The sequence below is a fragment of the Macrotis lagotis genome, chromosome 2 (genome assembly GCF_037893015.1).
Source record: "Macrotis lagotis isolate mMagLag1 chromosome 2, bilby.v1.9.chrom.fasta, whole genome shotgun sequence".
Classification (NCBI taxonomy): Eukaryota; Metazoa; Chordata; class Mammalia; order Peramelemorphia; family Peramelidae; genus Macrotis; species Macrotis lagotis.
The window spans coordinates 247,337,710-247,352,135 of NC_133659.1; the positions used below are offsets into that span (position 1 = coordinate 247,337,710).

At 34.8% G+C, this 14,426-nt stretch overlaps 1 protein-coding gene and 1 pseudogene across 2 annotated transcripts; one reads left to right on the forward strand and one right to left on the reverse strand.

Moving 5' to 3' along the window:
* The first annotated feature begins 826 nt into the window (after positions 1-826).
* LOC141511562 (olfactory receptor 6C2-like) lies at positions 827-5,133 on the forward strand. 2 transcript variants are annotated; one of them, XM_074220696.1, is made up of 2 exons: positions 827-850; positions 4,195-5,133. In XM_074220696.1, exons 1-2 carry the CDS (start codon positions 827-829, stop codon positions 5,131-5,133), a joined length of 963 nt encoding a protein of 320 aa, XP_074076797.1. The 2 variants fall into 2 exon arrangements, with proteins under 2 accessions (XP_074076797.1, XP_074076799.1); XM_074220698.1 differs by lacking the exon at positions 827-850 and having other exon boundaries at positions 4,168-5,133.
* LOC141511561 (serine/threonine-protein phosphatase 2A 55 kDa regulatory subunit B alpha isoform pseudogene) lies at positions 1,167-2,101 on the reverse strand (annotated as a pseudogene).
* Positions 5,134-14,426: the final 9,293 nt, after the last annotated feature.

Sequence of the window (14,426 nt, forward strand, 5' to 3'; positions counted from 1 at the left end):
GATAGTACATCACAAGAACGATTGTACTCCCCCTCCTCTTCCTAGTCCTTTTGCACCCCCCAGAGTATTTATTAGATTATTGCGCTCAGTAAGGTTTAAGATCCAGAATGAAATCCTCTATAAGAAGGAGAAAAGTTATCTACTTCTGATCCCAAAGAGTTCATGACAATAAAGATCTGAGGCTCAGATATTTAAGCTATAAAGTGAACCACAAAAACTAGATTATAATGAGAAAAGCATCATAGGCCAATGAGCATGCTTGTTGGAGAATCTGTTGTATTTTAATGAAGTCTACAAACCAAGACTAGATCTTTTACAGAAGAAGCTGGCATAGGCACCTTTGTGGACCAAGACTTGAAGATAAGAACTCAGTCTATATTTTCAGCAGTCTTGATTTTATTTTATAGACTTATTTTGTTATGCATGTCCTCTATTATCTGACCTTCCATCTCTTCGACAGTTATTTTAAAAATTATTTATCATTTTATGTAGTAGTTTTCTTTTTCTATTAATTTTCTTTTTGGTTCCAGACAAGATGATTACAGTCCAACTATTTTCAAAACACTTGTTTGCAAGTTGAATCCCTTATTATCACTGATCTAAAACTGACCAACTTCTTGGTTTTTTTTTCTTTTCTTTTTTTCCTAATACATTTATCACCTGGATTGAATGGGAAGTGAATAAAGAAATGAGTTCAGGAGGCCATAGGAGGCAGAATGCTATAGTTTTGGATAAGTGAAGTTTTGAAAGTTAAAAAAATATTGAAGTTACATAGTTACATCCCAAAGAATAACTTTATGGTTTTAATGTGCTTGACATGATCAAAATGGAAAGCATTAAAAAAAATGGAGTTAAATTTAATGTCAATACAATTTAATCTGGTCCATTAGACAAAATGTTGCAAGCAGCCATTTATATGAAAAAATGCCCTATTCTTACCTAAATGACTGGAAGACATGGAGAATATCATAACGAAATATCAACAGAATTTTCTTCATGTAGCTATGAAATATGTTGTCACAAGGAATTTTTAACACTGGAAAGTGATGTCACAAAAGACACTTTCTCTGTCTCTGTCTCTCTGTCTGTCTCTTGTCTCTCTCTCTCTCTCAGGTTCATATGCTATTGTATTCCTGGGATACTTCTAGTACTTCTGGGATAATGTGTCACTTTGTATTTCTGTCATACATTCTGGAGAAAGATTATTGTACAATCCTATCATGATAACAGTGTCAGGTATATTTTAGCAATACTCATATTTGTCCAAAATAGAGTCATTCTCATGTAGCAAAAAAAAAGTTTGCTTCTGAGGATTCATGTACTTGATAGTTTTCATTGTTCTATATAATTTTTTTCAGGGAGGTAAGAAAGGCTTAAATTTTAATTCAAAGTTTACACAAACAGTACAAACAATTTGCAATTTACCACAAAAGGTATACAAACTGATACAGAAAGTTCACAGCTGACTACCAAAAGATCAAAAGTTATTATAAAATGCTCATAGTTTAGGTTCTTTGAAGGAGCACCAAGATAATGAGTTTCAGGAGAAATAAGAAGAGGATGGGAGAGGTTGGAGAATCATGCTCCCCTGAGCAGACTCTTCCCATCGGAAGATAAACAAGTAGGAGATTAGTAGAGAAGAGCAAAAGGAGTGTTCACACTCCCCAAAAGTGGGTTATCTTAAGGAAGACAAACAGCACAAATAGTAGAGAAGAGATGCAGTAGAGAGAAAGGTAAAGGGGTAGGACAGTTTGGGGGATGATGCTCCCCACCCCCCAGAGTGGGCTTCCTTTCAAGAACAGAGGAGTAGCCTGGTCTATTATTCATATTTAAATTGAAGATCTTTCCTGATAGATTATCTCTTGTAACATATTGATCATTATGAATGACTTTTACATTAGATATGGAGGAAATTATTTCAGAGAAAAAGGATCTGTTACTGGGATTTTCAGGTTCTTCAAGCAACTAAGAATGCTGCTCACATAGTTGAGATGCTCTCATCACACAACTGAATAGTTCCTTTTGTGTTGCCATGCACAAATGTGCTACAGTTGTTGGAATGGAGCTCTGCAGTGATTATCACATCTTTAAGTTCTTTCATGTTGACACATTTGATAACTTTAAAACTTAATCTGTTCATAATTGCAAGATCCAAAATAGTAGTCAACAAATCATATAGAGATAAGTATATTTCAGAATTATAACTGAAATAAGGTGATGTGATATTCATGAGTATTGACAATATATTATTTAAACTTGCCTCAATAACAGATCCAAGGGCTTGAACACTAGCACCTATAGTATAATAACTGTTGTAGGATTTGTATACCAACTGTCTTCATTTTAGTATTTTTTAGTCTTTTGTTCCTTTCAGATATAGTTGATAATTTTATTGTTTTCTAATTAATGAACAACAAAAATTGAGTAACATTTTCTGATCTAACTATTTAATGTTTATCCTTTCTTCAGTTTCTAAGTTTTTCAAGTAGTTAGATTCAGGCTCATGGCTTTGGAAAATCTTGTAAACATATTCTCCTCTACTATTGATTTGGATTGTATTCTTTTGCTTCTATTGGAAAATGATGGTTTTACCTTTTTATCACCTGTAGTTTAACATATACTTGAGTTAAGCTATATATTTTGTTTTATATTGTTAAGGCATAATTCTGAGAAGAGGTCCATAGGCTTCATCAAACTACCAGAAGGATCCATGATGCAAAAAATGGCAAGAACCCCTGTCATAATCATTTAAAGACACCCAGAATTTTACTGGAGAAAAATTGTAGAAAGGAGCCCATAGTAAAATTCAGTCTCAGTTCTTCATATATAGATGCATAAGTTATGAATTCCAAGAAAGGTAAACTAGATTTTTCAAAGCAATTTTTTTTGTTTTTTCAAGGCAGTGGGGTTAAGTGACTGTCCCAAAGTCACACAGTTAGGTAATTATTAATTGTCTGATTCTAGATTTGAATTCAGGTCCTCCTGACTCCAGGGGAAGTGCTCTATCCATCATGCCACCTAGCTGCACCCACAATGCAGTATTTTAATGGTGATCTGATAGATATCTTTGGGAAATGGTGTGATGAGACTAATGACTGAAATAGGATTCCAGAAAGATATGCCTTGTTTAAAAAAAGAGGTGGGGGGAAATATCATATATATTAAGAAGATATTTATTCCTCAAATATTTGTGAGACATATATATTATACAAATTCTGCCAAGTACAAAAGAGATATTTTTTTTAAATAAAAAAGTCTCAAATGGACATCTGACTACATCATCATAGGAATATTTCCCCATGTTTCATTGTCTATTACAGAGAAATAATGATCTGTTTGGTAAAGTTATTTCAATCATTTCTCATTTTCAGAGACATACAAGCCCAAATATTTATTAATACTCAGGGTTACTCAATGATAGAGGTTCCAGGACATGTTGGTAAATGTGTAATAATCTCTGGAGCATGACATACTTATAAGTTGAAACAGAATTAGTAACATTATCCATCTCTTTTTATAAAAAATCTTTTTAAAATTTAAAATCTTTAAAATCAGGTAGTTAACAAATCAGTAAATAAAACCATGATTCATGATGTGTGCAGGATTTTTGAGGTATAAATACATGTTCACATTGGAAATTTAATAATTGATTCATTCCTGGTAGAAAGGGAAATCAGAGATTAATTAGTTCAGTGTATATCTAAATAGCTATATCTTATATAGTAGCCCCAACAGTACTAACTCACCTTCTAGGAAAAAAAAAAGATTAATTTAATGAGCAGTTCACTCTGGATATCTTTTAGTGCTGGGAAGGAGGGGCTATTTTTGGATGTCTTTAAATGTTAAAGCGGACTGTGCTGCTTCAGGAGGCAGTTGGAATCTCATCACTGGAGAGAAGGTAGATAAATACTTGTCAGACATGTGCAAGTAAAAATTTCTGTTCAGGTACTCCTTAGAATAGATGAACTCTGGGCATCTTTCCAATTCTGAGGGTGTGTGATTCTGTGGAAAGAAATGCCTTGCCTATACTTTGGCATATAATTCAGAAGAACAATATCAGTATTTACATTATTTAAAAATATATGTGAACAACTAACTTCCTTTTTTCTTCTCACTTTACTAATTTGATACATCTAATTCTATTTCAATTTCTTTCTTGCTACATACAGGTCAACCAGAAGTCATAAGTCAGAGATGCAAAACCATACAGAGATAACATTCTTCATCCTGCAGGGACTGACAGATGATCCACAGCTGCAGATTCTGATTTTTATTTTTCTATTTCTCACCTATATGCTTAGTGTAATTGGCAATCTCACCATCATTACCCTTACGTTAATGGATCCCCATCTTAAGACTCCTATGTATTTTTTCCTTCGAAATCTTTACTTTTTAGAATTCTTATTTACACATTCTTACACTCCTAGATACCTCTACAGTATATCAACTGGGGACAATACTATTTCCCATAATGCTTGCTTCTCCCAAATATTTTTTATCATCTTTCTTGGGACAACAGACTTTTTTCTTTTAGCTACCATGTCTTATGACCACTATGTGGCCATCTGCAAACCCTTACATTACACACGCATCATGAGCAACAAAGTCTGTAATCAGCTCCTCTTGGGTTGTTGGCTAACTGGACTGATGATTATCCTCCAACCATTTAGCTTGGCAATCCAACTGGAATTCTGCGACTCCAATGTCATTGACCATTTTGGCTGTGATGCATTTCCCTTGCTGAATATTGTGTGCTCAGACACAAAATTCATAGAAAAGTTAGCTCTCTCCTTTGCTGTGTTTACACTCATTATCACCTTACTCTTAGTACTTCTGTCCTATGGCTACATCATCAGGACAATTCTGAGATTCCCATCAGTGAAGCAAAGGAAAAAGGCCTTTTCTACCTGTTCCTGCCACATCATTGTTGTTGCTTTGGCTTATGGTGGCTGCATCTTCCAATATATCAAAGTGTCCACTATTGATGGAATGGCTTTCAATAAGGTAGTAGCCATGTTCACAGTTTCTATCATCCCCAGTGCAAACCCTTTTATATACACTTTGAGGAATAAGCAAGTGATACAAGCTTTTAAGGAATCATCAAAAAGGATTACATTCTTCTTAAAGCAGTAAAAGTCTACAGAGATTGATATGGCAGAAGAATCCAGGAAAACCTGAATTCTCTACCTTTAGTTCAATATTTTTTTCCTCTGGCTAATTGTTTTAGATATACAGTGTGACATCCTAGATAGAGGACTAAACCAGGTGTCAGTAATTCCAGGCTCCAATCTTGCCTCTAATATCATAAAAGTAGATTTTTGTAAGTCACTTAATCTTTCAGGGTCTCAGACAAGTAAATTGCCAATTCAATGGAGCAAAATTTTATTGGAGGAATCCCCTATAGCATAGCAGTCAAATTTGTTATGCTTCCCAAATGTTGTCTAAACTGAATGTAATTAAGAGATGATTAACAGAAATAAAATGAAGCAAAGATAAAATTAATTTGTGGTATTCTAAATGAATATACAACTAGCAAGAGTGCACTTTCTATTTGAGTTTGACACCATTGTTCTATATTAAGGAAATCAAATCTCTCTGATTCTGATGTGCCTCAAATCTGTTTCCTACAGTCTAATTATTTTAACCTTATACTCTTTTCCCCTTAAAGTCAGAACTTGGTGGTACAGAATAGACCTCTAGTTGAGAGTTTCAACCCCCAATAAATTGTACAACGCTTCCAGCCCATCTGATATTGTATCAAGTTTCCTTTGTTATGGTGATACTTTTAATAGTTACATTTCTTTTTTATCTGGATTCTGCCTTTTATTTCAATGTTCCATTGACCCAGTCTCTTACTCATGTTTTCCACTTCCCATTTCTGTATTCCTTATCTCTACTACCTAATTAACTAATTAATTTTGTCTTTGTATTTTTGGAGTGAACTGTAAGAGATATGGGGTTAATATTTAAAAAAAAAACTTTTTCTGTTGAATGAGATTAAAAAGATTCAAATGCTTTTTATACCTTTAAGAGGAAAAAGAATGTTGGGAAAGATCTTTTTAAATTTCTTTCTGTTTAAATTCACTTTCAAACTTTTTTTGGTCATCTAATATTCTGATGACCTGGCTGATTCTGCTCTTTAGTGTTGAGTAATAACTCCCATGCTGTGCCTTGAACACAAGGCCCCAGTTCCACTGTGACCCATATACATCTGGTCTGTTTTGCAGTTCTTTGTTCTTCTTCATGTCCAGACTATGATTTGACTTTCTCCAGCTTATCCTTTACTGGTTAAGTTTGTCCTGCATGCTATCTTATGTTTCGATTGAAAGTATATAGCAACCCAACTGACAGTTGTCCTAATTGGAATCATTATGAACCTTGACATCCAGGTGGTATTAGACATCTTTGCTCATAAAAAGGGAGTTCCATTCCATCCAGCCATGCTATTTTTGGCCTGTCTTTTCTTCCTCTACTTCATTCAATCCCAGTCATATTAATAGGACTATGGAAATTATTGGTTGTCTGCTGAAATAACTCTGCTTGGCATCTGGTCTTTAGAAGCCCTTTCTATTAGTGTTTTTGGAACCCTGGAAGCCTGGATGGAATTTTGTAAGGCAGTTACTGTCATGTCTTTTAATTCTATTTAGCTTGATTCTAGAATGATTTCTTTGCCCTGGGAAACTTCAGTGTAATGAAAGGGATACACACCTTCCCAAGAGGGTGCAGTAGATAGAGGGCCAAGGATGAAGATAAGAAGACTTGTCTTCATGAGTTCAAATCTGGCTTCAGATACAAATGCAAGTGACCCTGGACAACCTGTTCACCTTAGTTCCATCATTTGTAAAATGCTCTGGAAAATAAAATAGCAACTACTCCAGTATCTTTACCAAGAAAATCTCAAATGGGGTCAAGGAGAGTCAGAGAAACTGAACAACCACAGAATCACAAAAGTCACTCACCTGTGGGTGACCCCTCAGGACTACCTCTGATGATTTCCTTCAGGTACAGAAACCTATCTCTTCCTTTGGAATCATTAGTATATGGTCCAGGTTTGTTTGCTGAATTTCCAAAGATTATATATCAGTCCCTGGAGACACTAAAATTGACCTCTGAGTCTTCCAGGTCACTGAAATTTGCTGTTGTTTTGTTAGTATCTCAAAATTCTGCTTCTTCTGCCTAACTATAGATACAATCATTCCACCCCCACATCCTATCTTATCACTGAGTTCAATTTTATCTGTTAGCTAGGAGATTAAGTTCCATCTGCACTGAGTTAAAGGTCCCATCTGAATGAGGGAAATAGACCTAAACTAGGTCATCTGAGTCTTGAAAGCCAGGTTCAGCTGTTCTCCACTAAAACTGGGGGAAATATTACCTGCTGTCTCAGTGGAAGAAGCAAACTCTGCCATTGGATTAAAAACTCTCCCCTAAAGAGATTGAACCTGTATTAGACGAGCACCTGCATTAGATGAGCAGCTCCATGAGGAAAATACACGTGAGATAATGTCTCTTTAAGTCTCTGGCCAGTGTGATAGTCCTTTAGACAAAGTTTTGACAAACTGCCTTGTGAGAGAGGACCAAGTCACTCAAGATCCTGGAAGTTGTTTTTCTTTGCAGCATGGTAAGAAATGAAGCTATTGAAGGATTAGAACAGAGATTTCCACTGTAGCAACAGCTCTTGAATCTTTCTCTTTTTCCAGGGATTTGTGGAAGAGAGTGGTAGAGGCTTGAGACATAGAATGAAAAAGAGAGTGTATATTTTCTAGGATATTGACCAAACCTTGACTCTTTAAGTATCTAGAGTCTTGTTCTTTCTTGGATTTGCAGTTTTTGAAGAGAATTTGGCTGGGCTTGGGGGGTGTTGTAAAAGCAAAAGCTTTTGTCAATTTAGAAGAACCTCCCTTTTGATGTCTGTGGGAACACAGGCTATTCTAACGGACTGCCACCTGGCAGGAGCTGTCATGCTGCCCTGAGAGATAAGGTGCACCAGAGTCCTTGGGAGCTGGTCATTTTGCCCCACAGACCAAGGGCACAGGACACAGCTGTGTTTTTACCACCTCCCCCTCACATACCCCCTTATCCTGTAATGCAAGATGCTGCTTGTCCTCACATTCCCTCATTTTCTTTGTTCTACCCCGGAAGACCTAATAGTATATATGTAATAGCTAAGCAGTAATAAAATTGAGCTGGAGGCATAAGGAAGTAGTGGCTTGACTCCTTATTCTCAGCTCCCCTGAGGGAGGGAGGTCATCACTGCTAAGGCCACAAATGTGAAGCAAGCTGCAACAGATGTCAATCAATCTTCTTCCTGTATCTCTTTTTTAAAAATGGTCAATGTCCCCAATGGTCAATATTCTTAGCCACTAAGCATTTCTTTGATTTTAGATTTCCTTATTTATTTATATTTTAATGTTGATTCTTGAAAAAAAGATTTTATTGTTTCCTGAATTATTACATATTTGCTAGAGAAGGAATAGATTAATGTTTTTTTGTGTGTGTAGGAGAAAGGAAACATGAAAAATTAGTTTTGCTGAACTCAATTAACTGGGGGACCAATTTCCATGGAACTTAACAGAAAAATGCAGAATATTTTGTGAATTTTAAAAGAAATCTGGATTTATGAGCTTTTTAACTTCACAAAGAAATGAAATTACCTGGGACTTGGGCCTTTTTATTTTACACTAAAACCATCAAGAGAGTAACACCACTATCATTAATAGTTGTACTAGGGTCCCTGGGTTTTCTTTATCATTGATGTAAGGGGACTGATAGGAATAGGAAGGTCCTCCTAAGCAGTGTGCCAGTGGACAAATAGACAGCGTCAGGGACAATTGCTTCTCAGCTAAACTGCCTTTCATAGTAACATTTTCTTGGTAACACCAGTTTTAAGTTAGAGGGAGATATTGCTCATGGATGATACTTTGAATGCTTGGACTCTCTAATAGGTCAAAGTTTCAAATATAATGAGAAGTGAGGAACCCCTAGAGACAATATAGAACCAGATATAGAATCAGGATAAAAATGGTGATATAGTTCCTAAATCTAGAATCTACTCTTCTTCATCAAGTTTTCATTTCATCTTCCCTGCTTATTGAAATTCTCACTGTTCAGATGCCATCTTTACCCTTAAACTTCTCCTAATCCCCACACATGTGAAAACAAGTTCATATATTGAAACACTTTGCTTTTCCATGAACTTTACTTTTTAAAATTTGGATTAAAATAACATACCCATAGATTTTGTGTTCAATTAGATTTCAAGTACCTAGGGTACAATGATAATATGTTATTTATCCTCATACAATCCAGATCATATAGAATGGTTATTTGTATATGGCAGACATTTAGTACATCTTTTTGTTCCATTAGATGAGTCAATAGGAAAAAAGAGTAGAAATATTTCCTAATCAAGGATATCACTTAACAGGTAAAGCCAAAGACATTCAGGAGCTAGGAAGAGTAGAATTATTATATAAAGCCTTGGATAGGGGCATTGGATTTAAATAGATTATGGCCTGTGTTGAGGTCTTCTTAATAATGTTACTCTTTGCCAAGTCAAGTTCAGAATAAAAAATTAATTAAAAACACTGATACTGATACTCATTAAATTGGCATTGACAATCACTAAATTGCACATATTCCTTCACCCACCCAGAGAAATCAATAATATTAATATACCTCAAAAAGAACAAAGAAGAAGGGAAAGGATGCATTTGCATACAATATAGTATTGCTTTCTATTTGATACAGAAAAATAGAAGCTAAGTGGATCCCAATTGTTCAATAGCTTTACAAATTGTGGTATGTTCTCAAGTTAACAATGTAATACAATAGAAACTAATTATAACATAAATATAATTATAACATTAGATATGAATGTTATCTGAATTATTTTAGCCTTCTGCTGTGGTGTGGGTTTGGATCTATAATGTTTGTAGGCTTCTTGGATACTTCTGTCACCTTGCTTCCTATTATGCTTTGAGTTTGGCCTTGTTGTGCCGTCCACCTACCCTAGTATATTTACTTTCAGAGCCTCCATGGTTTGTGGTAGTTTTCTTATAAAATCCTAAATTATTTGGAAGCAAGTGTACCCTTTTCTCATTGTTATTGCTCTTTGTGCGATTTTAAAGCTCTTCTAGCAGTCTACTTGTATCTTAACTGAAAGTTGACAGTGTATAGATAGTAACATTGGTACTTAAGGTTGTGAGATGTAGTCAATACATAGAATGCATCTATGAATGAATCTTTTTTCAAGAACCTGAGGAAGTAATGAAACTCTAGGGTAGTAGCATTATATGTTGGTACATTCATTTGAAGAAATCTATGATCATAGTGAAAAGTTATTTGGATAAAGGTAAATGAAAGGAAGATAGAACTGACTTTGGGCATTGAAATTTACTGGATTCTACCTTTAGCAAAATTAGATTAGGAGTCTGGGCAGCAGATTATTTGATTGCCACAGAATCACGATATAAGCGAACAGCATGGTATAGAGCAGAAGCATCACACCTATAGCCCACAATCCTCTCAAGTCTGATTCAAACAAAATTAAAATGTAATTGAGAAATATTTATCAAATAAATAAAGATACAACATGTGATTTTCTAGATGATTTCCTTAAATGTGGTTTAGTGTCCCTTCTCCCCTCCCCCCATCAATTTGAGTTGACACCATTGGAATAGAATTTCCATATAGTTAGGAAGATAGACTGGAGAATAATGAAGTCATAGTTGTTTTTCCAAGGAAAATGGAGGTTGTCACAAGTACCTTCTACTCGAAGGGAGAGTCCCCAGGGATAAAGGAAATTATAAGGTGATTAGTCCAGGAGTGGAATGAACTTTCAGGGTGAAGAGGTTTCTTTGGCATGGTATAGAAAATGCAGGTTAAAGTTACTAGTAGAAACCAAAAAGAGTCCTGAATTTGGATTTAGTCAAATTATTTAAAATCTCTGTGACCCAGTTTTATCATCTATAAAATTGAGATAACACTTAAAATTACATGTTTCATAGGATTTAGTGGATGAAAATACTTTTTAAAATGGCATAGATGTGCCACTTGCCATTAATAATATAAATCTGTTTTGTATTATTTCCTTATTTGATGATAGGCAATACCGCTGTGACAACAGCTATCTTCCAGCTATGAGGTATAGTGAATAGAACACTGTGTGTGCAGTTATGAAGATCTGAATTAGAATCCAGTCTGAAAAGTAGGCCAATCACTAAACCCCTATTTTTGTCAGTTTATCTGTAAATTGGGGGGCCTTAGAGAAAGAAAGGGAGAATCATGTCAATATATTTGCCATGAAAACCCAATGCACAAGTCCATGGTATCAGAATGAGTTAGACATGACTAAAAGACTGAATAATAATTCATGTCTTTAGTCATTTATTTTTTTTCCTATAAAATTGGATAAATTTATAGGCTATATAGTTCTAAAATTTTTGTTTTCTAGCTTTTTATCATCCTTCTTTCTTGTTTAGTATAGGGTCAGATCACAGAGTTGTAATAATTTTCACCACTTAAGGATTTAGTAGTAAATCTTTTTGGACATTTTGTATCTCTTTTCCCTCATCTAGGATTTTTACTCGGAATCTCAGAATTTGGTCCTCTCTTGGTCTCTATAGACTCAGTAATGGAACATTCAGTTTTGCCTTGCAAGTATTGAGACTAAATAGATAGCTAAGAAAATGTGAAACAGAATGAATTTACCCCTGAGTCCTTCAACAAGCAAGATAATTCCTCCTTTCTCTGGGGTTTTCTACTTCCCAGGGAAGGCATTGTCCTTGAGGTGTATACAGATTCCTTGTCCTCCAGAGGTCTCATTATCCTCATTATCCATAATTTCTTCAACTTTGATTTTCTGTATCAATTATCCTAACATTTCCCCTCATCATTCCATAGTATATAATACACATTTTACTAATCAATGCTAATTAATTGTGCTAGTATAGAGACTGAAATTACTCTAGGTTGTGGTCCAGATGTTTCATTATTTTTAATCACTCCCTTTTTCAACCTCCAACAAACAAACAACCTTTGTTTGTAATTTCAGAAACATTAATGAACATTCTACAAGTATTCTTGTCTTGTCTTTGTAGTAAAATGAAAGAAAAACCCATCTTGCTCATTTTTCTAATTATCAGTTCCTAAATGAGATTGGCTTCCTTTCTTTATGATCAGCCCAGGAAAACCTCCCTCCATAAAGTAATTAGGGTGGTAGCTGGACAAAGACAAAGAAAAGAGGCTCTTAACTGATTAATATTGCCTCAATTAAAACTATGATTCACTTCAGGGTAGAGGCTCTCTTTCCTTGAGTCAAATGAAATAGTCATAAAAGAACTAAAGGAATTAAGGAAAATGGTTTTCCAACACTGTGACTACTTTTCTTGATAAATGATTTAAAATGTCAACTTTGACCCTGAGTATATAATTTTATATTACCATATAATGAAATTTCATTTTTTAAAATAATAATAATACTGTAAATACGACTTTTAAAAGTCTTTCCTCAAGATGTTTAAGTGCATGAGAGGAGTCTTTATTGGCATTTCTCTTTTTTAGAAAACCAATGCCTGGCCTAACATAATGAGAAACTAATTCAATTCTTTTGGTGTGCTTGTACCTACAAGGTGAGATAAAATATCACTTGTTTTCCACCTTGGGCATATCACTTAATCTTTACAAGCATCTGTTTGCTAGTAGTTAAAAATAAGGGCAAACACAATACCTACTTCACAGTGTGCTTGTGACTATCCAATGAGATTATTTATGTAAAGCATTTTGCAAAATTTAAAATACTATCTAAAAGTTCATTATTATTATTATTAAATCTTGTTTAAACAGAATCTTCAGTGGTTTTTCCTAGAATAGCTCCCATACCCTTTTCTGTCTTTGCCTAGGCCAACTATTGTAAGATCTCATTTACTCAAGAACCACTTTGCCAGAAAGTAATTCCATTGATCAGTTATATCTAAAAACATTTCATTATAGTATTTAGAAAGACACTTAGCTGTGTGCTCTGGGGCATCATGAAGATGGATAGCAAATAAACATTGACTTGCTGGGGAATGTAGAGAGGGTAAATGGAAGAAGTCATTTCTATTATACTCATCTGTCTGAGAGCTTGAATGGGTAGACAGTGGGTTAGGGAAGTAGCTGGACTGGACAATGGGAACTGGAGGAGAACCGAGTGAAATGCTATAAAGAAGCATTATAGATTCTGACAAAAATGGAGGAAAGACTTTTATCTGTGTGTGTGTACATATTTGTATGTGCATGCATGCATTTGCCCTATTGAACATGTGTATGGATTGGTATATATGTATGTACCCTTGAGAGTGTATTTGTATATGTTTTTACCTCTTTGAGAAAATTGAAAATGTTAAGATTAAACTGATTAGGAAGAAAATTTGCCCAGGGTTTCAGAATGTTGAATACTTTTTCTTTTAACATTTGGCATCCTGAGTTTTTAAAATTTTCTCTTTTGAATTAATATATTTTATCTAAAATATATTTAAAATATTTTAAAATTTGTGTATCACTTACTGCTTTGTGAGAATTGTAATTCTTTTTAGTAATTCCTTAAAGGCTTGTATGACTTGCTTGCTCTGCAATGCATAAATAAAGGGCTTCATCACTAGGGCATCAGTGGTTGTGAGAAATGACATAGTCTTGTTCAAATCCACATTTTCATTTCCTGAAGATTTGATGTACATGAAAATTCAGCTGCTATATGAGATGGGGACAACAATCATGTGGGAGGAACAAGTGGAAAGGTCTTCTGCCTTTGCTGGGCAGAGGGGAAATCTCAAAATATTTCTGATAATGGAAGCATAAGACAAAACCATTAAGAGTAATGTTATTATGAATGTTAGAATTACATTGATCAAAGTCAACTTCTCTATGAACTATGTGTCTGTGCATGAAATCTCTAGCAGAGGAAATAAATCATTGCCAAAATGATCAATCACATTGGAATCACAGAAGTCCAACTGGAAACTCAAGCTAAGATGTGGGAGGATGATGACAAAGAACTAAGTTGTTCCTAATCATTGTGTAATGCAGGGGTTTGCGGATGGCTACATTAGAACATGGTGGCCAAAAGAAAGAACTCTGCTACCCCCCAAAAGATGACAAAAATATTTGAGTGAAGCAAGCATCATGGGAAATATATCAACTGTCTCCAGATTATATATTATATACATACTTGGGAACACAGGCTGTAGTTAATGAAACTTCTAAGAAGGAGAATTGCATGGGAGTTTTCAGGTGGATATTGCACAAGATGAGTGATGATATTCGGATTTCCAATTAAACTCAATATATAGTTTAGAGGAAAAAAATAGAAAAACCAATACTTGCAAGCTGTGAGTCATCTGTCAGTCCCTTCAGGATTAGAAATGTAATTTAAGTGTTATTTCTCA